Source organism: Lathamus discolor, unplaced genomic scaffold (assembly GCF_037157495.1).
Source record: "Lathamus discolor isolate bLatDis1 unplaced genomic scaffold, bLatDis1.hap1 Scaffold_52, whole genome shotgun sequence".
Lineage (NCBI taxonomy): Eukaryota > Metazoa > Chordata > Aves > Psittaciformes > Psittacidae > Lathamus > Lathamus discolor.
The window spans coordinates 153,853-180,790 of NW_027069377.1; the positions used below are offsets into that span (position 1 = coordinate 153,853).

General features: G+C 60.4%; 2 protein-coding genes across 2 annotated transcripts; both read left to right on the forward strand.

Moving 5' to 3' along the window:
* DNMT1 (DNA methyltransferase 1) lies at positions 1 to 22,373 on the forward strand (the record flags this gene model as incomplete). Its single annotated transcript, XM_065664733.1, is given in 38 exon segments — positions 1 to 370; positions 373 to 431; positions 519 to 641; positions 644 to 688; positions 691 to 778; positions 2,149 to 2,221; positions 2,369 to 2,447; positions 2,524 to 2,564; positions 3,406 to 3,457; positions 3,537 to 3,620; positions 3,754 to 3,811; positions 3,814 to 3,862; positions 3,958 to 4,079; positions 5,112 to 5,211; positions 5,743 to 5,893; positions 5,997 to 6,120; positions 6,123 to 6,183; positions 8,092 to 8,281; positions 8,376 to 8,473; positions 8,872 to 9,019; positions 9,104 to 9,219; positions 9,666 to 9,867; positions 9,975 to 10,111; positions 10,195 to 10,368; positions 11,882 to 11,940; positions 11,943 to 12,102; positions 12,183 to 12,375; positions 12,571 to 12,661; positions 13,190 to 13,324; positions 14,177 to 14,459; positions 15,227 to 15,368; positions 16,285 to 16,451; positions 16,526 to 16,703; positions 18,082 to 18,277; positions 19,203 to 19,366; positions 19,731 to 19,847; positions 19,922 to 20,012; positions 22,003 to 22,373. Coding segments are annotated over 38 exon segments (4,767 nt in total), but the record flags the coding sequence as incomplete, so codon positions are not given.
* Positions 22,175 to 26,938, forward strand: EIF3G (eukaryotic translation initiation factor 3 subunit G). The gene is given in 13 exon segments (XM_065664732.1): positions 22,175 to 22,188; positions 22,408 to 22,554; positions 23,324 to 23,373; positions 23,551 to 23,643; positions 23,733 to 23,821; positions 23,940 to 23,999; positions 24,466 to 24,570; positions 24,652 to 24,841; positions 24,942 to 25,049; positions 25,747 to 25,760; positions 25,763 to 25,885; positions 25,977 to 26,083; positions 26,868 to 26,938. Coding segments are annotated over 13 exon segments (1,116 nt in total). The 3' UTR covers positions 26,884 to 26,938.

The following is a 26,938-nucleotide window of genomic DNA, read 5'->3' on the forward strand; positions in this document are numbered from 1 at the left end:
GGATGCCTGAGCGAGCAGGTGAGCGGTGCCGGCCCGCTCCGGGTTCGGGATGCTCCAGCGGGATGCGGCTCCGGAGTTTGGGGGGGGGGGGTGGGGGTTGGCCGGGTGAGACCCCCCCTCCCCCGTGTCTCCCTTGCTGGCCCCAGCTCCCGGACCCGGCGTCGGCGCTGGCCCTGGGCGTGCGGACTCCACCGTGGGCTCCTGGCAGGATGGGTCCCCGAGAGCCGGGTGAGCGGCGCCCGCCTTGGGAGCCAGCGGCGCTGGGGGCCCCCCCCTACCCCGGCCTCGGCCGCCGGCCCCATCCCGTCCCCTCCGTGCCCGCAGGAGAGCGTCCGGGAGAAGCTGAGCCTCATCCATGGCTTCCTGCAGGCGAGGCGCAGCGGGAGCTGAGCGAGCTGGAGGCCAAACTGCGGCGCGAGGAGCTCTCCGAGGTGGGGGTCGGGGATGGGGATGGGGGGGTTTTGGGGGGGCAGGGGGGGGGGGGGGGGGCCGGTGTAGCCGTGGCTCTGCCCCTGCAGGAGCGGTACCTGGCCGAGGTGAAGGCGCTGCTGCAGCAGGAGCTGTCGGCTGAGAACGGCACCAACGGATGCGCCGGGATCGGCGGCTCCGGCAGCGACGAGGACTCGGAGCGAGCGGGGGCGGCGATGGCGAGGACGACAGCGCCATGGAGCTGGAGGAAGGCGCCGCCGCTGTCGCCGCCCCTCCTCTTCTTCTTCCTCCTCGGCCGCGCCGCGGCCGCGCAAAGCCCGGAGGAGCCGCTCCAACGGCGAGAGCAAGAGTTGGGTTTAAACGGCTTGTCCGACGGGATGAGGCAGGAGCGCAAGGATGCGGGAGCTTGGGGATGCGCGCAGGGATGCAGGAGCGCAAGGATGCGTGCAGGGATGCGGGAGCGCAAGGATGCGCGCAGGGGTGCAAGGATGTGGGCAGGGATGTAAGGGCATGAGGAATGTGCACAGGGATGCAGGAGCATGGGATGCGCACAGGGATACAGGGGTGTGAGGGATCCAGGGGGGGATGTGGGAGCACCAGGATGCACGCAGGGATGCAGGAGCACAAGGATGCAGGCAGGGATGCAGAGATGCAGGAGCGCGGGATGCGGGAGGATAAGGATGCGGGAGTGCAGGAATGCGCGCAGGGATGCTGAGGCGCAAGGATGTGGGCAGGGATGCGGGAGCGTGGGGATGCGCGCAGGGATGCGGGAGCATGGGGATGCGCACAGGGATACAGGGGTGTGAGGATCCGGGCGGGGATGCAGGAGCGCAGGGATGCAGGAGCACCAAGATGTGTGCAGGGATGCAAGCAGGGATGTGGAGATGCAGGAGCGCGGGGATGTGGTGGCACGAGGATGCGTGTGGGGATGCAGGAGGACAAGGATGCGGGAGTGCGAGGATGTGGGAGTGCAAGGATGCGAGCAGGGATGCGGGAGCGTCAGGATGCACGCAAGGATACAGGGGTATGAGGATCCAGGCAGGGATGCAGCAGCACGAGGATGTGCGCAGGGATGCGGGAGCACCAGGATGCAGGCAGGGATGCGGGAGCGTGTGGATGCGTGCAGGATGCAGGGGCGCGAGGATGCGCACAGGGATGCAGGGGCGCGAGGATTCAGGCAGGGATGCAGGGGCGCGAGGATGCGGGCAGGGATGCAGGGGCGCGAGGATGCGGCAGGGATGCAGGGGCGCGAGGATGCGGGCAGGGATGCAGGGGCGCGAGGATGCGGGCAGGGATGCAGGGGCGCGAGGATTCGGGCAGGGATGCAGGGGCGCGAGGATGCAGGCAGGGATGCAGGGGCGCGAGGATGCGGGCAGGGATGCAGGGGCGGCGAGGATGCGGGCAGGGATGCAGGGGCGCGAGGATGCGGGCAGGGATGCAGGGGCGGCGAGGATGCGGGCAGGATGCAGGGGCGCGAGGATGCAGGCAGGGATGCAGGGGCACGAGGATGCAGGCAGGGATGCAGGGGCGCGAGGATGCGCGCAGGGATGCAGGGGCACGAGGATGCGGGCAGGGATGCGGGGGCGCGAGGATGCGCGCAGGGATGCAGGGGCGCCGATGGAAGCGTTTGGGAGCATCGTGGTGATGGGATGCGGGAAGAGGGATGCGAAGGGCAGGGCAGGAGGTGCCCATTGCCGACGTTCCTCATATTCCCAACAGAGTCTCCCGCTAGCTCCCGGGTCACCCGGAGCTCCGGGCGGCAGCCGAGCCTCCTGAGCCTCTTCTCCAAAGGGTGAGTGCGGGGTCAGGGCCTTCATCTCCATCAGCGCCTTCGCCCTCTTCTTCCTCCCTTGGTCCCCCCGGAGCCGATGGGGTCGATCCCGACTTCCGTCGGGATGCGCTTGGGGCTCATCCACTGCCGGCGCCTCCGTCCCTCCAGGTCCACCAAGCGGAAATCGGAGGAGGTCAACGGGGAAGCGATGAGCGTGGAGAAGGAGGAAGAGGAGCAGGAGGAGAAGGTGCGCGCCCGGGGGGTGCTGGGCCCCGCTCAGCGCCTCGGGGCTCCCCTTCACCCCCCTTTGCTTCTCCCTGCAGGACCAGGAGGAGAAGAGGATGCGCGTGGAGACCAAAGAGGGGTGAGGAGGAAGGGGATACCCCCGGGTACCCATTGGCACCCATTGGTACCCGTTGGCACCCATTGGTACCCATTTGCACCCATTGGGCACACATTGCACCCATTGATACTGTTGGCACCCATTGGTATGCATTTGCACCCATTGGTATGCATTTGTACCTGTTGGCATCCATTGGTGTCCATTGGTACTTACTGGTACCCATTGCTAGCATTGGCACCCATTGGTACCCGTTTGCACCCATTGGGCACACATTGGCACCCATTAGTACCTATTGGCACCCATTGGTATGCATTTGTACCTGTTGGCACCCATTGGTGTCCTTGGTACTTATTGGTACCCATTGCTACCCATTGGCACCCATTAGCACCCATTAGTACCCATTGGTACCTGTTGGCACTCATTGGTATCTATTGGTACCCTTTGGCATCCATTGGTACTCATTGGCACTCATTGGTACCTATTGGCACCCATTGTATCCATTGGCACTCATTGGTATCCATGGCTACCCATTGGTACCTTTTGGCACCCATTGGGTACCTGTTGGCACCCATTGGTATGCATTGCTACCCACTGGCACCCATTGGTACTTGTTGGTACCCATTGGCACCCATTGGTACGCATTGCTACCATTGGCACCCATTGGTACGCATTGGCACTCATTGGCCCTCATTGGCACCCATTGGCCCTCATTGGTACCCATTGGCACCCATTGGCCCCCATTGGCCCTCATTGGTACCCATTGCTATCCATTGGCACCCATTTGGTACCCATTGGTACTTGTTGGCACCCATCGGCTCCCTCCGGCTCCTCATCCCGTTGTGTTCCCCTTTCCCACCCCCAGCTTGGAAGCGAGAGAGGACCCGGCCCTGGTGAAGACCCCGCCTCCCGCTAAAGTGAGCCCCTTCCCTCCGGAGATCCCTGGGATGGATCCCGCATCCTTGGCCTCATCCTGACGCTACCCGCCTCTTCCAGAGCACCCCCCCCAAGTGCCTCGACTGCCGCCAGTACCTGGACGATCCCGACCTCAAGTTCTTCCAAGGGGATCCCGACGATGCCGTAAGGGATTGGCGGCTCCTTTGGAGGGGGGGGGTGGGTGGGTGGGGATGCATCGGGATGCATCGGATGCATCGGGATGCATCGGGATGCGTGACTTCCTCCTCCTCCTCGTCCTCCTCTCGCCCCGCTCCAGTTGGAGGAGCCGGAGATGCTGACGGACGAGCGCTTGTCCCTCTTTGACGCCAATGAGGATGGTTTGAGAGCTACGAGGACCTCCCACAGCACAAGGTCACCTCCTTCAGGTGAGATCCATGGGGAATGGCGGGATCCCAACCCCTTGGGGGGTGCGGATCCCATGGGATCATGGTGTTTCCCCCCCCCCCCCCCACCCGGGCAGTGTCTATGACAAGAGAGGCCACTTGTGCCCCTTCGACACCGGGCTCATCGAGAGGAACATCGAGCTCTACTTCAGCGGGGCCGTGAAGCCCATCTACGATGACAACCCCTGCCTGGATGGTGAGCGGGGCGGGGAGAGGGGGGGAATGGGAACTGGGAATGGGACCTGGAATGGGGATGGGAATGGGACTGGGAATGGGAATGGGAATGGGACTGGGATGGATCTGGAATGGGAATGGGAATGGGACCTGGAATGGAATGGGCACTAGAATAGGCCTGGGAATGGGAATAGGACCTGGAATGGAAATGGGCTCTAGAATAGGGCCCGGGAATGGGAATGGGACTGGGAATGGGACCTGGAATGGAATGGGAGCTTGCAATGGGAATGGGCCCTGCAATGGGGATGGGGCCCTAGAATGGGAATAGGATGTGGAATGGGAGTGGGACCCTGCAATGGGAATGGGACCTGGAATGGGAATGGGACTGGGACTGGGAATGGGATCTGGAATGGGAATGGGAATGGGACTGGGAATGGACCTGGATGGGAATGGGATCTGGAATGGGAATGGGATCTGGAACGGGAATGGGAATGGGACTGGGAATGGGACCTGGGATGGGAATGGGCTCTAGAATAGGCCGGGAATGGGAATGGGACCTGGAATGGGAATGGGAGCTTGCAATGGGAATGGGCCTGCAATGGGGATGGGGCCCTAGAATGGGAATAGGATGTGGAATGGGAGTGGGACCCTGCAATGGGAATGGGACCTGGAATGGGAATGGGACCCTGGAATGGGAATGGGACCCTGCAACGGGAATGAGACCTGGAATGGGAATGGACCCTGGAATGGGAATGGGATCCTGCAATGGGGATGGGGACCCTGCAACGGGAATGAGACCTGGAATCAGAATGGGACCTGGAATGGGAGTGGGACCCTGCAGTGGGAATGGGATCTGGAATGGGAGTGTGACCCTGCAACAGGAATGGGCCCTGAATGGGAATGGGACCCTGAATGGGAATGGGACCCTGCAACGGGAATGAGACCTGGGATGGGAATGGAATGGGCCCCTGCAATGGGGATGGGCCCCTGCATCCCCCTCCGGAGCTTGGTTTGGGAGGGATTGGGTTGGGATCCGGGTGTTCTCCTGCTTCCAGGTGGGGTGAGAGCAAGAAGCTGGGGCCCATCAACGCCTGGTGGATCACGGGCTTCGACGGCGGGGAGAAGGCCTTGATCGGCTTCACCACAGGTGGGGGAGCGCCGGTGCCTTGGGGCTCCCATCCCATCGCGCATTCCCAAAGGAGCCGCATTGGGCTCCATGGGCTTCGCCATCACCAGCAAGGATGGGGCGGGGGGGGGGGGGGGTAGGACCACGCCGAGCCTGGCTCCAATGGGGCTGCAATGGGGCTCCCCATCCTGTTTTACCCCATGCCCCAAGCTTTGGGACCAGGATGGAGATGAGGAAGGTCTTGGAGGGGGGGGCACACTTGGTCCTGCTCAATGTAGGCAAAGGGGAGCCAAGGAGCTGATGGGTGGCGGGGGGGGGGGGTCAAAAGCTTTTCCCCTTCACCCTTTACGCAAGGAACCTTTCCTTTGGGCTGGTGGCATCTCCCAGGCTTCCATCAATGGAGGTGATGGAGACAGGGAAAGCACCGGTTGGCTTGGGGAGGCATGGCTGCCGCGGGTCCTGCGCGCTCCCCTCCCGGCGTTCCTCAATGCGGGAAGCTCTCGTTCATCCCTAAATCCCTGTTGTTGTCCATTTCCCCCCCCCCCCCCCAACCAACCTGCAGCCTTCGCGATTACATCCTGATGGAGCCCAGCGAGGAATACGCGCCCACCTTCGCCCTCATGCAGGAGAAGATCTACATGAGCAAGATCGTGGTGGAGTTCCTGCAGAACAACCGCGACGTCGCCTACGAGGACCTGCTCAATAAGATCGAGGTGAGCGCCCCATTGGGTTCCCCTTTTTTTTTTGGGGGGGGGGGGGGCATTTTTGGGGTCCTCTTTGTAACGCCCCCCCCCCCCTTCCCCCCCATCGTCGCAGACCACCGTCCCCCCCGCGGGGCTCAACTTCAACCGCTTCACAGAGGACTCGCTCCTGCGCCATGCCCAGTTCGTGGTGGAGCAAGTGGAGAGCTACGACGAGGCCGGCGACAGCGACGAGCCCCCGTGCTCATCACGCCCTGCATGCGGGACCTCATCAAGCTGGCGGGGGTCACCCTGGGCAAGAGGTGAGCCCCATCCCTGCTGCCGGTTACGGGCCGGGAGCTGGGGGGGATCTAAGGGGGAAGGATGGGGATGGATGCGGCTCCGGTTGCAGCACCCCCCTCCACCCCAGGCTGTGGTACCCGTGGTACCCGGTGTGGCTGGGGATGAGGCTTCCGTGGTCCATGGGGATGGAGGCTTCCGTGGTTCATGGGGATGGAGGCTTCCATGGGGATGGAGCCTTCCATGGGATGGAGGCTTCTGTGGTCCATGGGGATGGAGGCTTCTGTGGTCCATGGGGATGGAGGCTTCTGTGGTCCATGGGGATGGAGGCTTCCATGGGGATGGAGGCTTCCGTGGTCCATGGGGATGGAGCTTCCCTGGTCCATGGGATGGAGGCTTCTGTGGTCCATGGGGATGGAGGCTTCCGTGGTCCATGGGGATGGAGCCTTCCATGGGGATGGAGCTTCCATGGTCCATGGGGATGGAGCCTTCCGTGGTCCATGGGGATGGAGGCTTCCCTGGTCCATGAGGATGGAGGCTTCCATGGGGATGGAGCCTCCCCTGGTCCATGGGGATGGAACCTTCCCTGGTCCATAGGGGATGGAGGCTTCTGTGGTCCATGGGGATGGAGGCTTCCGTGGTCCATGGGGATGGAGCCTTCCATGGGGATGGAGGCTTCCATGGTCCATGGGGATGGAGCCTTCCGTGGTCCATGGGGATGGAGCCTCCCCTGGTCCATGGGGAAGGAACCTTCCCTGGTCCATGGGATGGAGGCTTCTGTGGTCCATGGGGAGGGAAGAGCTTTCTGCTGCTTGGCTTTGTGGTGGTGCGGGAGAGGCTGGCTGGGCTTTGGCAGAGGGGATCTTCGTGGAAGAAAGAGGATCCTTGTGGAAAAAAGGAGATTCTTATGGAAAGCAGGGGATCCTTGTGGAAAAAAGGGAATCCTTGTGGAAATCAGGGGATCCTTATGGAAAACAGGAGATTCTTGTGGAAGAAAGGGAATCCTTATGGAAATCAGGGGATCCTTATGGAAAACAAGAGATTCTTGCAGAAAAAAGGGAATCTTTATAGAAAACAGGGGGATCCTTATAGATAACATGGGATTCACATACAGATCAGGGGATCCTTATGGAAAACAGGGAATCCTCATGGAAAACATGGAGTCCTTATGGAAATCAGGGAATCCTTATGGAAAAAAGGGGGATCCTTATGGAAAATAGGGGATTCTTATGGAAATAAAGGGATACTTATGGAAATCAGTGAATCCTTATGGAAAAGAGGGAATCCTCTTGGAAAATGGGATTCTTATTGAAAAAAGGGGATCCTTATGGAAAAAAGGGGATCCTCATGGAAAACGGGATCCTTATGGAAAAAATGGCATCCTTATGGAAAACAGGGAATCCTTACAGAAATGAAAGAATTCTCATGGAAAACAGGGAATCCTTATGGGAATCAGAGAATCCTCATGGAAAACAGGGAATCATCATGGAAATCAGGGGATCCTTATGGAAAACAGGGGATCCTTATGGAAATCGAGGAATTCTCATGGAAAACAGGGAATCCTCATGGAAAACAGGGAATCCTTGTGGGAATCAAGGAATTCTCATGGAAATCAGGGAATCCTCATGGAAAACAGAGAATTCTTACGGAAAACAGGGAATCCTCATGGAAAACAGGGAATCCTCATGGAAAACAGGGAATTCTTATGGAAATCAGGGAATCCTCATGGAAAACCCTGTCGCTGGGCTCGGAGCTGGGAGGAGCGGTCGGGTCTGCAGAGCCTGGCTCTGCCCTTTGCCCATCGCCCCTCTGCCAGCCCTGGGGGCCTGCTTGGGGGGGGCTCGGTCCTCCTCACCCCCCCCCCCCCCCACATTGGGTACCACGGGGGTGCCCCGCTCTGAGCGCCGTGCCCCCCCCCTCCCCGGTCGCAGGCGAGCCGTGCGGCGCCAGGCCATCCGGCACCCGACCCGCATCGACAAGGACAAGGGGCCCACCAAAGCCACCACCACGCGCCTGGTTTACCTCATCTTCGACACCTTCTTCTCGGAGCAGATCGAGAAGGACGAGAAGGAGGAGGACAAAGAGAACGGCACCAAGCGGCGGCGCTGCGGGGTCTGCGAGGTACCGGCCGCGGGCGCCGCCGCGGGCATCTCCATCCCTTTTGGGGTTCCCCTCGCCTCGAGCCGGTCCTGTCCTTGCTTCCCCCCTGCTCCAGGTTTGCCAGCAGCCGGAATGCGGGAAGTGCAAAGCTTGCCAGAACATGGTGAAGTTCGGGGGCAGCGGGCGCAGCAAACAGGCCTGCCTGCAGCGCAGGTTGGTACCCAGCGGGGCACGGGGCCAGCGCTCCGGATCCCAGCTCCGGAGCGGAGGGATGCGGTCCCCGCTCCCATCCATCCCCTGCTGCAGCGCCGCTCCGAAGCGATGCGGTCCCCATTCCTATCCCCTGCTGCAGCGCTGCTCTGAAGGGATGTGGTCCCTGCTCCCATCCATTGCCTGCTGCAGCGCTGCTCCGAAGGGATGCGGTCCCTGCTCCCATCCATCCCCTGCTGCAGCGCTGCTCCGAAGGGATGCGGTCCCCATTCCCATCCCGTACTGCAGCGCTGCTCTGAAGGGATGCGGTCCCCAATCCCATCCCCTGCTGCAGCGCTGCTCCGAAGGGATGCGGTCCCCAATCCCATCCCCTGCTGCAGCGCTGCTCCCTGTGTCCGTAGATGCCCCAACCTGGCCGTGCGGGAAGCGGACGAGGATGAGGAGGTGGATGACAACATCCCGGAGATGCCGTCGCCCAAGAAGATGCTGCAGGGCAGGAAGAAGAAGCAGAACAAGAGCCGCATCTCCTGGGTGGGGGAACCCATCAAGGTGATGCTGAGGCAGCGGGTGGGGGGCTTGCAGGGGGGGGGTCCATAGCGGGGTTTGACGCCGGTGCCCCCTTTCCTTGTGCAGAGCGATGGGAAGAAGGATTATTACCAGCGGGTCTGCATCGACCTGGAGACCCTGGAGGTGGGAGACTGCGTCTCCGTCAGCCCGGATGATCCCACCAAGCCCCTCTACCTCGCCAGGTTGGTGCTGGAGGCGCTGAGCCTCTGCTCCTGCTGCTCTGGGGCCGTGTTCCCAAGTGGAAACCTCCAATCACTGCCGATTGAGTCCCTATGGAGCATCTTTAGGACCATGTTCCTAAATGGAGAGCTCCAGTCACTGCTGTTTGAGGCCCTTGGAGCATCTTTAGGACCATGTTCCCAGCTGGAGAGCTCCAATCACTGCTGTTTAGTCCCTATGGAGCATCTTTAGGACCATGTTCCTAAATGGAGAGCTCCAATCACTGCTGTTTAGTCCACTTGGAGCATCTTTAGGACCATGTTCCCAGCTGGAGAGCTCCAATCACTGCTGTTTAGTCCCTATGGAGCATCTTTAGGACCATGTTCCCAGCTGGAGAGCTCCAATCACTGCTGCTTGACTCCCCATGGAGCATCCTTGGGACCGCATCCCCTTGGTTCCCCCCCCTTAGGGTGACGGCCATGTGGGAGGACAGCAGCGGGCAGATGTTCCACGCGCACTGGTTCTGCCCGGGCTCCGACACGGTCCTGGGGGCCACCTCGGACCCGCTGGAGCTCTTCCTGGTGGACGAGTGCGAGGACATGCAGCTCTCCTACATCCACGGCAAAGTCAACGTCCTCTACAAGGCCCCCTCGCCCAACTGGGCCATGGAGGTGGGTGAGAGGCCTTGGTAGCAGCGGCGTGGGGGCAGGCAGCGGTGTGGGGCAGGCAGCGGCATCCATCAACCCCCACCCTGGGCCCCCTTGCCTTTCTTTCCTAGCAGGGCGGGCTGGACACGGAGATCAAGGTGGTGGAGGACGACGGGAGGACCTATTTCTACCAGATGTGGTACGATCAGGAGTACGCGCGCTTCGAGTCGCCGCCCAAAGCGCAGCCCACGGAGGACAACAAATACAAGTGAATGGGATCACCCGGGCTCCTTTGGGATGCGGCGTGGGGAGCGTCGCGGTGCCCATCGCCGCCGTCCTGCTTTGCCGTAGGTTCTGCATGAGCTGCGCCCGTCTGGAGGAGGTGAGGCACAAGGAGATCCCCAAAGTGGCCGAGGCGCTGGAGGAAGGCGAGGGGAAGATGTTCTACGCCGTGGCCACCAAGAACGGGGTGCAGTACCGGGTGGGAGACGGGGTCTACCTCCTGCCAGAAGCCTTCTCCTTCAGGTTGGTGCTTGTAGGGTGCGATTTGGTCTGGTTTTGGGGGAGGCTTCTCCATGGGAGATGGGGAACGATTCCTTCCCCAAAGCGGGGTCGGGGTTGGAGCAAGCTTCCATCCATGGAAGTGTTCCCAAGCCGGGCCACCAGGGCCATGGGATAGGGGTGGCCTTGGTGGTGCTGGGGGAAAGGTTGGATGTGATGCTCGTCAAGCTCTTTTGCACCTTGGTTCGATGGTGGAGGATACGGTCCATGGCGGGGGATGAAGCATCCTTCACTAAGCCCAGTTTCCCCCTATCCCATTTGGTTTTAGAGGGGTTTTGGTGTGGGGGGGGATGAAGCATCCCTCCCTAAGCCCCGTTCCCCCCTATCCCATTGGCTGTTAGAGGGGTCTATGGGGAGGGGGATGAAGCATCCCTCCCTAAGCCCTGTTCCCCCCTATCCCATTGGGTGCTAGAGGGGTTTATGGGTGGGGGGGATGAAGCATCCCTCCCTAAGCCCCATTCCCCCCTATCCCATTGGCTGTTAGAGGGGTCTATGGGGAGGGGGATGAAGCATCCCTCCCTAAGCCCTGTTCCCCCCTATCCCATTGGCTGTTAGAGGGGTCTATGGGGAGGGGGATGAAGCATCCCTCCCTAAGCCCAGTTTCCCCCTATCCTATTGGGTGTTAGAGGGGTCTATGGGGAGAGGGATGAAGCATCCCTCCCTAAGCCCCGTTCCCCCCTATCCCATTGGCTGTTAGAGGGGTCTATGGGGAGGGGGATGAAGCATCCCTCCCTAAGCCCTGTTCCCCCCTATCCCATTGGCTGTTAGAGGGGTCTATGGGGAGGGGGATGAAGCATCCCTCCCTAAGCCCCATTCCCCCCTATCCCACTGGGTGTTAGAGGGGTCTATGGGGAGGGGGATGAAGCATCCCTCCCTAAGCCCATTCCCCCCTATCCCATTGGCTGTTAGAGGGGTCTATGGGGAGGGGGATGAAGCATCCCTCCCTAAGCCCAGTTTCCCCCTATCCTATTGGGTGTTAGAGGGGTCTATGGGGAGAGGGATGAAGCATCCCTCCCTAAGCCCCGTTCCCCCCTATCCCATTGGCTGTTAGAGGGGTCTATGGGGAGGGGGATGAAGCATCCCTCCCTAAGCCCCGTTCCCCCCTATCCCATTGGCTGTTAGAGGGGTCTGTGGGGAGGGGGATGAAGCATCGCTCCCTAAGCCCCATTCCCCCCTATCCCACTGGGTGTTAGAGGGGTCTATGGGGAGGGGGATGAAGCATCCCTCCCTAAGCCCAGTTTCCCCCCTATCCCATTGGGTGCTAGAGGGGTTTATGGGTGGGGGGATGAAGCATCCCTCCCTAAGCCCCGTTTCCCCCTATCCCATTGGCTGTTAGAGGGGTCTATGGAGGGGGAGGATGAAGCATCCCTCCCTAAGCCCTGTTCCCCCCTATCCCATTGGGTGTTAGAGAGGTTTTTGGGGGGGTTGGGATATAAGACACCCCCCCCGCGACCTCTTCCCCTCCCTTTCCCCGCAGCGTGAAGCCCGCCAGCCCGGCCAAGCGTCCCAAGAAGGAGGCTGTGGACGAGGAGCTGCACCGGAGCATTACCGCAAGTACTCGGAGTACATCAAGGGCAGCAACCTGGATGCTCCGGAGCCGTTCCGCGTGGGCCGCATCAAGGAGATCTTCTGCCCGCTGCGGAGCAACGGCAAAGCCAACGAGGCCGACATCAAGCTCCTCGTCTGCAAGTTCTACCGGTGAGGAGGGCGCTGAGCGCCGGAGCCGTTGCCGACGCTCCATGGATCCGGGTGGCTTTTCCATGCCCCGCTTTCCGCAGGCCGGAGAACACGCACAGGTCCATGAAGGGCAGTTACCACGCCGACATCAACCTCTTGTACTGGAGCGATGAGGAGGCCACGGTGGAGTTCCGCGCCGTGCAGGGCCGCTGCACTGTGGTCTACGGGGAGGATCTGACCGAGAGCATCCAGGATTACTCGGCCGGGGGCTTGGACCGCTTCTACTTCCTGGAGGTGAGGCCTTGAGGAGCTGGGATGCGCGAGGGTTGGATCCAGAGCTGAGCCCCTGCTCCCTATGGAGACAAAGGGATGAATCCCTGCTCTTTGAGGGGATGGGATGGGGCCCTCCGCAGCTGCCGTGGGGTGTTGGGAAGAGCTCTTTGTGTCCGAGCATCCCAAAGCCTTTCCTTCCTTCCCTTCCTTCGCCAGGCTTACAACGCCAAAACCAAGAGCTTCGAGGATCCTCCCAACCACGCGCGGAATTCCGGCCATAAAGGGAAGGGGAAGGGGAAAGGGAAAGGTGAGTTTGTGGGAAGGGACTGGGCCGGATGAGCCCCTTCCGGATGCTTCTGCTCGCTGCGGGATGCAGTGATCGAGGGGTCAAAGCCCAACCATTGCCCACGTGGTCCCCATCGCGCTCACGCTCCGAGTCCAGCTCCTTCTCTGGCCCCTCCGCGTCCCTCTGATGTGGGGTTGAGCCTCCAAAGCTGTTGGATGTGGGGGAAAGGGGCCCCATTGGGGCAGGAAAGGGGCTGGAATGGGGGGGTTCAGGGCAGAGGAGGAGGAGGAAGCGGCTGGGATGCGAGTGGGGTTTATGGGGGCCAAAGCCCAACCATTGCCCATGTGGTCCCCATCGCATTCGCACTCCAAGCCCTGCTCTGGCTCCCTCTCTGGCCCCTCTGCGTCCCTCTGATGTGGGGTTGAGCCTCCGAAGCTGTTGGATGTGGGAAAGGGGCCCCATTGGGGCAGGAAAGGGGCTGGAATGGGGGGGTTCAGGGCAGAGGAGGAGGAGGAAGCAGCTGGGATGCGAGCGGGGTTTGTGGTGCAGGCAAAGGCAAGGGGAAGGCAGCGTCGAGCTGGGAGCAGAGCGAGCCGGAGCCCCCCCAGCTGAAGCCGCCCAAGCTCCGGACCTTGGACGTGTTCTCGGGCTGCGGGGGCCTGTCCGAGGGCTTCCACCAGGCAGGTGAGCAGGGAGGGATGGAGGGGGGGGATCGGGATCTGCTCCCGAGGGGCGAGGGGTGGGAGGAGAGGGAACGGCCTCAAGCGGGGATGGGGATGGGGAAGGGTTTATCCCGAGAGGATGCTCGGGGTTGGAACGGGATGGAGAGGTGGGAATTGGGCTGTTCTGCTCATGACCAAGGGATGGGATGAGAGGAAATGGCCTCAAGTTGCTATGGAGATGGGGAAGAGTTTATCCTGAGAGGATGCTCAGGGTTGGACCAAGATGGAGAGGTGGGAATTGGGCTGCTCTCCTAAGGAGCAAGGGCTGGGATAAGAGGAAACAGCCTCAAGCAGTGATGGAGATTGGGAAGAGTTTATCCTGAGAGGATGCTCGCGGTTGGAACAGGATGGAGAGGTGGGAATTGGGTTGTTCTCCTAAGGACCAAGGGATGGGATGAGAGGAAATGGCCTCAAGTTGCTATGGAGATGGGGAAGAGTTTATCCTGAGAGGATGCTCAGGGTTGGACCAAGATGGAGAGGTGGGAATTGGGCTGCTCCCCTAAGGACCAAGGGCTGGGATAAGAGGAAACAGCCTCAAGTTGCTATGGAGATGTGGAAGAGTTTATCCCAAGTGAATGCTCAGGGTTGGACCAGGATGGAGAGGAGGGAATTCTAAGGACCAAGGGCTGGGATAAGAGGAAACGGCCTCAAGTTGCTATGGAGACAGGGAAGAGATCATCCCCAGAGGATGCTCAGGGCTGGACCAGGACAACCCCTGGCCCCGCAGCCCTCATGGCTGGGGTTGATCCTCGCTCCTACCGCTCCCGACGCTCCTTCCCAATGGAGTTCATCCCATTCCCTCCTCGCTCCGCAGGCGTCTCGGAGACGCTGTGGGCCATCGAGATGTGGGAGCCGGCGGCGCAGGCGTTCCGGCTCAACAACCCCGGCAGCACCGTGTTCACCGAGGACTGCAACGTGCTCCTCAAGCTGGTGATGGGCGGCGAGAGGAGCAACGCCTTGGGGCAGAAGCTGCCGCAGAAGGGGGACGTGGAGATGCTCTGCGGGGGCCCCCCCTGCCAGGGCTTCAGCGGCATGAACCGCTTCAACTCCCGCACCTACTCTAAGTTCAAGAACTCGCTGGTGGTCTCCTTCCTCAGGTGGGGGTGGAGGGGGTGGGATGGGAATGGGGGGGCAGGGGTGGAAGGGGGGGGTTGGGGATGGGTTTGGGGAAGATTTGGGGGGGATTGGGATGGATTTGGGGCGGGTTGGGGGTGGGTTGGGGGGGTTTGGGATGGATTTGGGGGGCTTGGGGATGGATTGGGGGGGGTTGGGGGTGGGTTGGGGATGGGTTGGGGGGTTTGGGATGGATTGGGGGGGTTGGGGATGGATTGGGGGGGCTTGGGGATGGATTGGGGGGGTTGGGATGGATTTGGGGGGGTTTGGGGATAGGTTTGGGGCAGATTTGGGGGGGTTTGGGGATAGGTTTGGGGCGGATTTGGGGGGCTTGGAGGTGGATTGGGGGGGTTGGGGATGGATTTGGGGGGGTTAGGGATGGATTGGGGGGTTGGAGGTGGATTTGGGGGATGTTGGGGATGAATTAAGGGGGATTTGGGGATGGGTTTGGGATGGATTTGGGGGGGTTTGGGGATGGGTTTGGGGATGGGTTAGGGGGCTTTGGGGATGGGTTTGGGATGGATTTGGGGGGGTCTGGGGATGGGTTCGGGGATGGGTTGGGGGGGTTTGGGGATGGGTTTGGGATGGAATTGGGGGGGAGTTGGGGATGAGTTTGGGGATGGATTGGGGGGGAATTCTGGTGGATTTGAGGGGTTTGGGGCTGGATTTGGGGGGGGTTGGGCTGGGTTGGAGGGGCTGGGGCTGGGTTGGGTCCTTCGGGCCCGCAGTCCTGACCCCGTGCCCCCCCCAGTTACTGTGATTATTACCGCCCGCGCTTCTTCCTGCTGGAGAACGTCCGGAACTTCGTGTCCTTCAAGCGCTCCATGGTGCTGAAGCTGACCCTGCGCTGCCTCGTCCGCATGGGCTATCAGTGCACCTTCGGGGTGCTGCAGGTGGGCACGGAGCCCCCCTTCAGCACCAAAACCGGCCCGATCCAACCCAGATTGACCCAGTCCAGCCCCAAACCCCTCCCAATCCAACCCAAACCCACCCAGTTCAACCCAAACTGACCCAGTCCAGCCCCAAACCCCTCCCAATCCAACCCAAACCCACCCAATTCAACCCAAACTGACCCAGTCCAGACCCAGACCCCTCCCAATCCAACCCAAACCCACCCAATTCAACCCAAAACTCCCCCAATCCAGCCACAACCCCCCCCAATTCAACCCAAACCCACCCAATTCAACCCAAACCAACCCAATTTAACCCAAACTGACCTGATCCCAAAGTCACTCCTTCCATCCGACCCCATCTCTGCTCCATGCATCCCAAAGTCGCTCCTTCCATCCGACCCCTTCTCTCTCCATGCATCCCAAAATCGCTCCTTCCATCCGACCCCATCTCTGCTCCACGCATCCCAAAGGAGCTCCTTCCATCCAACCGCTTCTCCGCTCCATGCATCCCAAAGTTGCTCCTTCTCTCTGACCCCTTCTCCTTATCTCTGCTCCATGCATCCCAGAGGAGCTCCTTCCATCCAACCCCTTCTCTCTCCACGCATCCCAAAATCGCTCCTTCCATCCGACCCCATCTCTGCTCCACGCATCCCAAAGTTGCTCCTTCCATCCGACCCCATCTCTGCTCCATGCATCCCAAAGGAGCTCCTTCCATCCGACCCCTTCTCTCTCCATGCATCCCCAAGGAGCTCCTTCCATCCAACCCCTTCTCTCTCCATGCATCCCAAAATCACTCCTTCCATCCGACCCCTTCTCTCTCCACGCATCCCAAAGTCGCTCCTTGTCTCCCTCAGCGGATGCCGGGGGGGGGGGGGGATGGATGCAGGCTGACGGTGTTATCCCATTGCTCCCCAAGGCCGGGCAGTACGGGGTGGCCCAGACCCGCCGCAGAGCCATCGTCCTGGCCGCGGCGCCGGGGGAGAAGCTGCCCATGTTCCCCGAACCCTTGCACGTCTTCGCCCCCCGCGCCTGCCAGCTCAGCGTCGTGGTGGACGACAAGAAGTTCGTCAGCAACATCACCCGGTGGGTGCTGAGCGCCGCCCGCCGCCGGTGCTGAGCGCGCGCCGCTCCTGACGCCGTTCCTCCGCCCGTCGCAGGACCTATTCCGGGCCCTTCCGCACCATCACGGTGCGGGACACCATGTCCGACCTGCCCGAGATCCGCAACGGAGCCTCCGCCTTGGAGATCTCCTACAACGGGGAGCCCCAGTCCTGGTTCCAGAGGCAGATCCGGGGCTCCCAGTATCAGCCCATCCTCAGGGATCACATCTGCAAGGTGAGGGGGGTGACGGGGGAAGGGGTTAAGGGCAGGATGGGACCGGCGCCAAGAGCTGCTCCTTCTCCGTGGAGCCACCAGGATCATGGACTGGGTTGGGTTGGGAAGGAGCCTAAGATCATCCAGTTCCAACCCCGTGCCGTGGGATGCCTTACATTAAACCAGGATCTGATGGAGCATCCACCACTTTGGGCCGCCCATCCCATTATCCCACCACCCTGCTGGGGAAGAGCTTCCTTACCTCCAAGCTGAATTCCCCCTTGTCCCATCCCTGCTGAAGGTCCCTCTCCAGCATCCTTGTAGCCACTGGGAGCTGCTCCCGAGCTCTCCCGTCGCCAGCATCCCTTGGGAGCCGCTCCATCAGCATCCCTTGGGAGCTGCTCCATCAGCATCCTTGGAGCTGCTCCATCAGCATCCTTGGAGCCGCTCCATCAGCATCCCTTGGGAGCTGCTCCATCAGCATCCTTGGAGCTGCTCCGAGCTCTCCATCATCACCATCCATTGGGAGCCGCTCCATCAGCATCCTTGTAGCCACTCCATCAGGATCCTTGGAGCTGCTCCATCAGCATCCTTGGAGCTGCTCCATCAGCATCCTTGGAGCTGCTCCGAGCTCTCCATCATCACCATCCCTTGGGAGCCGCTCCATCAGCATTCCTTGGGAGCTGCTCCATCAGCATCCTCGGAGCCGCTCCATCAGCATCCCTTGGGAGCTGCTCCATCAGCATCCTCAGAGGTGCTCCCTCAGCATCCTTGGAGGTGCTCCCTCAGCATCCTTGGAGGTGCTCTGAGGTCTCCATCCCCACCATCCCATGGGAGCTGCTCCATCAGCATCCTTGGAGCCGCTCCATCAGCATCCACTGGGAGCTGCTCCATCAGCATCCTTGGAGCCGCTCCATCAGCATCCCTTGGGAGCCGCTCCCTCAGCATCCTTGGAGCCGCTCCATCAGCATCCTTGGAGCTGCTCCATCAGCATCCCTTGGGAGCTGCTCCCTCAGCACCCTTGGAGCCGCTCCCTCAGCACCCTTGGAGCCGCTCCCTCAGCATCCTTGGAGCCGCTCCCTCAGCATCCTTGGAGCCGCTCCCTCAGCATCCTTGGAGCCGCTCCCTCAGCATCCTTGGAGCCGCTCCCTCAGCATCCTTGGAGCCGCTCCATCAGCACCCTTGGAGCCGCTCCCTCAGCATCCTTGGAGCCGCTCCATCAGCACCCTTGGAGTCGCTCCCTCAGCATCCTCGGAGCCGCTCCCTCAGCATCCTTGGAGCCGCTCCCTCAGCATCCTCGGAGCCGCTCCCTCAGCATCCTTGTCGCTGCCCCATCGCCACCGTCCCTGGGGAGCCGCTCCGTGCGCCCGGCTCCAGCGGCTCCCGTATCCCCGTGCAGGACATGAGCGCGCTGGTGGCGGCCAGGATGAGGCACATCCCGCTGGCTCCGGGCTCGGACTGGCGGGACCTGCCCAACATCGAGGTGCGGCTCTCGGACGGCACCACCACGCGCAAGCTGCGCTACACTCATCACGAGAGGAAGAACGGGCGCAGCAGCACCGGGGCCCTGCGCGGGGTCTGCTCCTGCGCCGAAGGTGGGGGCTTGGGATGGACGGGGGGTTGGGGATGGGGGGGGGGTTGGGGATGGAGGGGGGGATGGGATGGGGGGGGTTGGGATGGAGTGGGGGGTGGAATGGATTTGGGGGGTTGGGATGGATGGATGGTGGGTGCATGGTGGGGGGGCTTGGGATGGATGGGTGTGTTGGGATGGATGGGGGGTTGGAATGGGGATGGAGGGGGGGTGGGATGGGGGGTTGGGGATGGGGATGGAGGGGGGGTGGGATGGGGGGAGGGGTTGGCATGGAGTGGGGGGGGGCTTGGGATGGAGGGGGTTTGAAATGGATTTGGGGGGGTTGGGATGGACGGGGGTGGCATGGGGGGGGAGGGTTGGGATGGAGGGGGGCTTGGGATGGATGTGGGTGTTGGAAATGGGGGGGGTGGGATGGAGGGGGGGTTAGGGGGGGCTTGGGATGGAGGGGTGTTGGGATGGGGGGGCTTGGATGGAGGGGGTTGGGGATGGAGGGGGGTTTGGGATGGGTTGGGGGGGTTGGGATGGATTTGGGGGGATTGGGGATGGATTGGATGGGTTTTGGGGTGATTTGGGTGGGTTTGAGGCTGAATGAAGGGGGCGTTTTTGCTGATTTGGGTGGGTTTCGGCCCGATCTGGGTACATTTTGGGTGATTTGGGTGCGTTTTGGGCCAATTTGGGTACATTTTGGGCCAATTTGGGTACATTTTGGGTGATTTGGTGCGTTTTGGGCCGATTTGGGTACATTTTGGGTGATTTGGGTACGTTTTGGGCCAATTTGGGTACATTTTGGGCCAATTTGGGTACATTTTGGGTGATTTGGGTGCGTTTTGGGCCAATTTGGGTACATTTTGGGTGATTTGGGTGCGTTTTGGGCCGATTTGGGTACATTTTGGGCTGATTCGGGTGCCTTTCGGTGCTGTCCCCCCCAGGGAAGCCGTGCGACCCCGCGGACCGGCAGTTCAACACCCTCATCCCTTGGTGCCTGCCCCACACCGGAAACCGCCACAACCACTGGGCCGGGCTCTACGGGCGCCTCGAGTGGGACGGCTTCTTCAGCACCACGGTCACCAACCCCGAGCCCATGGGCAAGCAGGTGCGTCCCGGCATTCCTATCGGGAATGGCTCCCTGGAGCTCCCATCCCAACCATGGGGCTTCTCCATCGGGAATGGCTCCCTGGAGCTCCCATCCCAACCATGGGGTTTTCCTTTGGGAATGGCTCCCTGGAGCTCCCATCCCAACCACGGGGCTTTCCCATTGGGAATGGCTCCACGGAGCTCCCATCCCAACCATGGGGTTTTCCCATTGGGAATGGCTCCATGGAGCTCCCATCCCAACCATAGGGTTTTCCCATCGGGAATGGCTCCACGGAGCTCCCATCCCAACCATGGGGTTTTCCCATTGGGAATGGCTCCATGGAGCTCCCATCCCAACCCCGGCGCTCTCTTTGGTGCCCTAGGGCCGGGTCCTGCATCCGGAGCAGCACCGGGTGGTGAGCGTGCGGGAATGCGCCCGTTCCCAAGGCTTCCCGGACACCTACCGGCTCTTTGGGAATATCCTGGACAAGCACAGGCAGGTGAGTGCGGGCTCGGCGCCGGCGCCGCGGATGGAGCCGGAGGCCGGGATGAGAGCGTTTTCCCTACGGAACAGGTTGGGAATGCGGTGCCGCCGCCGCTCGCCAAGGCCATCGGGCTGGAGATCAAGGCCTGCGTGGTGGCCAAGCGGAGGGAGGATGCGGCCGGTGCGTGCGGGAGGATCCCTCGGGATGCGGAGCGGGATCCGCATGGGTGACAGGGAGAGGGGAGGGGGGATTGGGGTGGGAATGGGGGGGTTCGGGATGGAGATGGGGAATTCTTCGCGGTGGGGGTGGGGGGATGCTGGGGTGGGAGGGATGGGGAAGGTTGGGATGTAAGGAAGGTTGGGTATAAGGAATTTTGGGATATAAGGAGATTGGATATAAGGAGGGTTGGATATAAGGGGATTGTATATAAGGAAGGTTGGGATATGAGGGTATTGGGTATAAGGAGGTTGGATACAAGGAAGGTTGGGATATAAGGAAGTTGGATGTAAGGAAATAGAATATATGGAAGACTGGGATATAAGGAATGTAGGGATATAAGGTTGGATATAACGAATTTTGGGGTATAAGGAGGTTGGATATAAGGAAGGTTGGGATGTAAGGATATTGGATATAAGGCTGGGATAGAAGGATATTGGATATGAGGATATTGGCTATAAGGAAGGTCGGGATACAAGGGTATTGGATATTAGGAAGGTTGGGATATAAGGGTATTGGCTACAAGGAAGGTTGGGATATGAGGGTATTGGATATGGGCATATTTGATACAAGGAAGGTTGGAATATAACGATACTGGATATAAACATATTGGCTATAAGGAGGTCGGATACAAGGAAGTTTGGGATATGAGGGTATTGGATATAAGGATATTGGATACAAGGAAGATGGGGATACAAGGGTATTGGATATGAGGATATTGGCTATAAGGAAGGTTGGGATATAAGGATATTGGATATTAGTAAGGTTGGGATATGAGGGTATTGGCTACAAGGAAGGTTGGGATATGAGGATATTGGATATGGGCATATTGGATACAAGGAAGGTTGGGATATGAGGATATTGGATATGAGGGTATTGGCTACAAAGAAGGTCGGGATACAAGGGTATTGGATATGAGGGTGTTGGATATGGGCATATTGGCTATAAGGAAGGTTGGGATATGAAGGTGTTGGATATGAGGGTATTGGATACAAGGAAGGTCGGGATATGAGGGTATTGGATATGGGCATATTGGCTACAAGGAAGGTTGGGATATGAGGGTATTGGATATAAGGATATTGGATATGAGGATATTGGATACAAGGAAGGTCGGGATACGAGGGTATTGGATATGAGGATATTGGATATGAGGATATTGGATATGGGCATATTGGCTACAAGGAAGGTTGGGATATGAGGGTATTGGATATGAGGATATTGGATACAAGGGTATTGGATATGAGGATATTGGCTATAAGGAAGGTTGGGATATGAGGGTATTGGCTACAAGGAAGATTGGGATATGAGGATATTGGATATGAGGATATTGGCTACAAGGAAGGTTGGGATATGAGGATATTGGATATGGGCATATTGGATACAAGGAAGGTTGGGATATGAGGGTATTGGATATAAGGATATTGGCTATGAGGGTATTGGCTATAAGGAAGGTTGGGATATGAGGATATTGGCTATGAGGGTATTGGCTATAAGGAAGGTTGGGATATAAGGGTATTGGCTATGAGGAAGGTTGGGATATGAGGATATTGGCTATGAGGGTATTGGATATGAGGGTATTGGATATAAGGATATTGGATATGAGGATATTGGCTATGAGGGTATTGGATATAAGGATATTGGATACAAGAGTATTGGATATGAGGATATTGGCTATAAGGAAGGTTGGGATATGAGGGTATTGGATATGGGCATATTGGCTACAAGGAAGGTTGGGATATGAGGGTATTGGATATGGGCATATTGGCTACAAGGAAGGTTGGGATATGAGGGTATTGGCTATGAGGGTATTGGCTATGAGGAAGGTCGGGACAGGAGCCCACGAGGGCTTTGGCTGCAGGGGCGCCCCCGGGGCTGTGCTGAGCCCACAGCCGGGCCCGGGCCCCTCTCCCGGCACCATCCAAGCTTTAACCCCCCCCCCCCCTTCCCTCCGCAGACCCCAGCGCCCCGGAGAAGATGGAGACCCTGGAAGCCGCCCCCTGACAGCGGCCCCCGTGCCCCCCCCCCCCCCCCCCCTTCCTCCTCCCTGCACTGATTTTACCCCTTTTTTTGGTTGCTTTTGGGTTGGTTTCCTTTCTTTTTCGGGCGGGGGGGGGGGGGGGGCGGTCATGGCCTCCTGCGTGTGTGTGTGTGTGTGTGTGAGTGAGTGCGTCCCAGGCCTCACGTCTGTGTCCGCCGCTGTCCGGGCCGGGGGCGGCGCACCCCCGTTTTTAAGGCGCTTTGTGCAGGCGGGATCGAGCCTTTCCGTAGTTTTTATATGTTGTAATATTTCTTCAAGTAAAGCTCTCCTATAAATTATAAAAAACACCCCCCGCCCCGTCGAGGTTCGGCTCTTGGGTAGGCGCCGGGGCCTTGGGGTAGGCCGCAGAGCAGCGGCGTTGCGTAGCAACCGTGCCCCGTCATGCACCGCGGTACAGCGCTGCGTCGCGTCGTCGTCGTCCCCCCCCCCCCTCCCCCTCCCACCGCCGGAAGTGGCGTCGGCTTCCGGGTGCGGAGCGTGAGGGGACGGGGAGCGCGATGCCGACGGAGACTACGAGTGAGGGAACGGGAATGGGGATGGGGAACGGGAATGGGAATGGGAATGGGAACGGGAACGGGAACGGGAACGGGAATGGGAATGGGAATGGGGATGGGGATAGGGATGGGGATGGGGATGGGGATGGGGAGCGGGGCTGCGGCCTACGCGGGCCTGAAGCCGGGGCCTGGAGTGGGAGCTGTGGCCGGCGCTGAGTGCGGTGCCGACGGGAGGATACGGGTGAGGGGATGGGGATGGGGATAGGAACGGGAATAGGGATGGGGATGGGGATAGGAACGGAATAGGGATGGGGACGGGGATAGGAACGGGAATAGGGATGGGGACGGGGATAGGAACGGGAATAGGGATGGGGACGGGGATAGGAACGGGAATAGGGATGGGGACGGGGATAGGAACGGGGATGGGGATGGGGACGGGGATAGGAACGGGAATAGGGATGGGGACGGGGATAGGAACGGGAATAGGGATGGGGATGGGGATAGGGAGCTGATAGGGAGCGGGCTGAGGCCTACAGGGGCCTGAAGCCGGGGCCTGGAGTGGGAGCTGTGGCCGGCGCCGAGTGCGGTGCCGACGGGCGGCTACGGGGTGAGGGGACGGGAATGGGGATGGGGAGCGGGGCTGCGGCCTACGGGGGTCTGGAGCCGGGGCCTGGAGTGGGAGCTGGGGCCGGGAGTGAGGGGCCGGGAGCGGGGGGGGGCCTGAGGCGCCGCTGTCCCCGCAGCTCGAAGCCCAGCTGGGCCGACCAGGTGGAAGAGGAGGGCGGAGAGGACGGTGAGTGCCCTGCCCGGCGCCTCCGCCGCTCCTCCTGCTGGTGGCCGGAGGCGCTGGGGCTGCCCTTGAAGCCGCTCGGGGGCAAGGAGCAGGACCCCCATTTCAGGGGCGTTTTGGGGTCTTTTTTGGGGTCTTTTTGGGGTCTTTTCCCTGATTCTTTACCCTTTCTGCCCGCAGACAAATGCATCACGAGCGAGCTGCTGAAGGACATCCCCCTGCCCGGGGTGCTGGGGGGCAGCCTGAGCGCCGAGGCCGAGCTGCTGAAGGGAGGTGAGAGCCGCGATGGGGGGGAGCCAGGGGGGGTTATTCCCCTTCTGCCTCCTCCCCGCTCTGGGCACCGTCCCCCCTTGTCCCTGCAGGGCCGCTCCCTTCCCCTAAGGAGCTCATCAATGGCAACATCAAAACGGTCACCGAGTACCGGGAGGAGGAGGATGGGAGCAAGGTGAAGGTGAGCTCCTCGTTCCCACTTATCCATTGGGATGGTCCCTATGGATATGAGCATCCCCCCCCCCCCCCCCAAACTTGGCACCTTTGGGGATAATTCCTGGGGTTTGGTGCCTTTGCAGATCATCCGCACCTTCCGCATCGAGACCAGGAAGGCCTCCAAGGCGGTGGCGCGGAGGAAGGTGAGCCTCTCCCATGGGAATACCGAGGGAGGGAGGGAATTGGCTCCAGCGGGATCTGCTTCACCCCGCAGCCCTCTGCTTCTCCCCATTCCCTCCCAGGCTCCGCTCTTGTCCATTCCCACTGCTCCATGCAGGGGGGGTTCCCTCTTTCCACTGCCCATTCCAGCTCTGAGCTGGGGCTTTTCCTGCCCATTCACCCTTGGAGCTGGGGCTTTTCCCTCTTCCCACTGCCCATTCCCCCTCCAAGGTGGGGCTTTTCCTGCCCATTCCCACTCCAAGGTTGGGGTTTTCCCTCTTCCCACTGCCCATTCCTGCTCCAAGGTGGGGCTTTTCCCTCTTTCCATTGCCCATTCCCCCTCCAAAGCGGGGCTTTTCCTGCCCATTCCCACTCCGAGGTGGGGCTTTTCCTGCCCATTCCCACTCCGAGGTGGGACTTTCCCCTCTTCCCACCTCTTTCCCTGCCCAGAACTGGAAGAAGTTTGGCAACTCCGAGTTCGATGCCCCCGGCCCCAACGTGGCCACCACCACCGTGAGCGACGACGTCTTCATGACCTTCATCACCAGCAAGGAGGTGCCTTGGGTGCTGGTGGGTGGGTGGGGGTCCTGGGGGTGGTGCTGGGGGGGCTCAGCACCCTTTCCTGTGTCCCGCCAGGACCTCAATTGCCAGGAGGAGGAGGATCCCATGAACAAGCTCAAGGGGCAGAAGATCGTCTCGTGCCGCATCTGCAAAGGGGACCACTGGACCACGCGCTGCCCCTACAAGGACACCCTGGGCCCCATGCAGAAGGAGCTGGCCGAGCAGCTGGGCTTGTCCACAGGGGAGAAGGAGAAGCTGCCTGGAGGTTGGACCTGGCCTTGGGGGGGGTGTGGGGGGGTTGGGGGGGGTGTGGGGGGGTCGTTTCGGGGCCTATTCCAGACTCGTATCCCTCTGGATGTTCCTAGAGCCGGAGCCGGTGCAGGCGCAGCAGAGCAAGACGGGCAAGTACGTCCCGCCCAGCCTGAGGGATGGAGCCAGCCGGCGCGGGGAGTCCATGCAGCCCAACCGCAGGGGTGAGGGGAGCGCCAGCACCAGCCTGCCTCAGCCTCGTCCTTCCTCATCCTCATCCTTCCTCTGTCCCCATCCTCCTTCCCTTGTTTGCATCCTTCTTCGTCTTTACCCTTCCTCATCCTTGTCTCGTCCTTCCTCATCCTCATCCTTCTCTTGTCCCCATCCTTCCCGTCCTCCTCCTTCCCTTGTTTGCATCCTTCTTTGTCTTTACTCTTCCTCATCCTTGTCTCGTCCTTCTTTATCCTTCCTCATCCTCATCCTTCTCCTGTCCCCATCCTTCCCGTCCTCGTCCTTCCCTTGTTCGCATCCTTCTTCATCTTCACCCTTCCCTTTCCTTATCCTTGTCTTGATCTTCCTTGCTCTTCCCTATACTCATCCTTCCCCTGTCCCCATCCTTCCCATCCTCATCCTTCCTCTGTCCTTATCCTTCTTCATCTTCACCCTTCCTTGTCTCTGTCCTTCACCTTCCCCATCCTTCCCTTTCCTCATCCCTCCCTACCCCCATCCCATCTTTCCTCATCCTTCCCCTATCCTGCCCTTTCCTTGTCCCCATCCTTCCCTTGTCGTCATCCATCCTCATCTTCACCCTTCCCCACCCCTCCCTACCCCCATCCCATCCTTCCTCCTCCTCGCCCTTTCCTGCCCTCTCCTCCTCCCCATCCCATCCTTCCTCCTCCTCATCCTCCCCCCTTCCTGCAGCCGATGACAACGCCCCACCATCCGCGTCACCAACCTGTCCGAGGACACCCGCGAGACCGATCTCCAGGAGCTCTTCCGCCCTTTCGGCTCCATCTCCCGCATCTACTTGGCCAAGGACAAGACCACGGGGCAGTCCAAGGTGGGGGCACCCCTTCGGGATGGGGGGGGGTCTCCTTTTGGAACCCACCTCTGCTTCCTCTCACCCTTTGCTTTCCTCTCCCCCCCTCCAGGGCTTTGCCTTCATCAGCTTCCACCGGCGCGAGGACGCGGCGCGGGCCATTGCCGGCGTGTCCGGCTTCGGCTACGACCACCTCATCCTCAACGTGGAATGGGCTAAGTGAGCACTGGGGGGTACCAGGGGTGCTTTGGGGGTACAGGGGTGCTTTGAGGGGTACTTTGGGGGGTACCAGGGGTGGTTTAGGGGTACAGGGATGCTTTGAGGGGTGTTTTGGGGTACAGGGATGCTTTGATGGGTACTTTGGGGGGTACCAGGGGTGTTTTGGGGGTATAGGGATGCTTTGACGGGTGCTTTGGGGGGGTACGGGGGTGCTTTGGGGGTACCAGGGGTGCTTTGGGGGTACAGGGGTGCTTTGGGGGGTACCAGGGGTGTTTTGGGGGTACAGGGATGCTTTGACGGGTGCTTTGGGGGTACAAGGATGCTTTGAGGGGTTCTTTGGGGGGGCAAACAGGGATGCTTTAGGGGCTGCAGAGGTTCTTTGGGGGCATACAGGGATGCTTTAGGGGGGTACAGGGGTTCTTTGGGGGCATACAAGGATGTTTTTGGGGGGTCCAGGGGTTCTTTAGGGGCATACAGGGATGCTTTAGGGGGGTACCAGGGGTGTTTTGGGGGGGTACAGGCTTGCTTTGTGGGCATACAGGGATGTTTTGGGGGGGTACAGGGGTTCTTTAGGGGCATACAGGGATGCTTTGGGGGGGTACCAGGGGTGCTTTAGGGGTACAGTGGTGCTTTGTTTGGGGTACATGGGGTACCTTGGGGTACAGAGATGCTTTAGGGGGGTATACAGGGGTTCTTTGGGGGCATACAGGGATGCCTTGGGGGGTACCAGGGGGACTTTGGGGGGGGGGGTTCCTTTTCCTCACTGCCCTTCTCCCCTCCACAGACCCTCTACCAACTGATGGCGATGCCGGTGCCGCGCCGGGGCCTCTCAATAAAGAGCCAAGCACTCTGGTA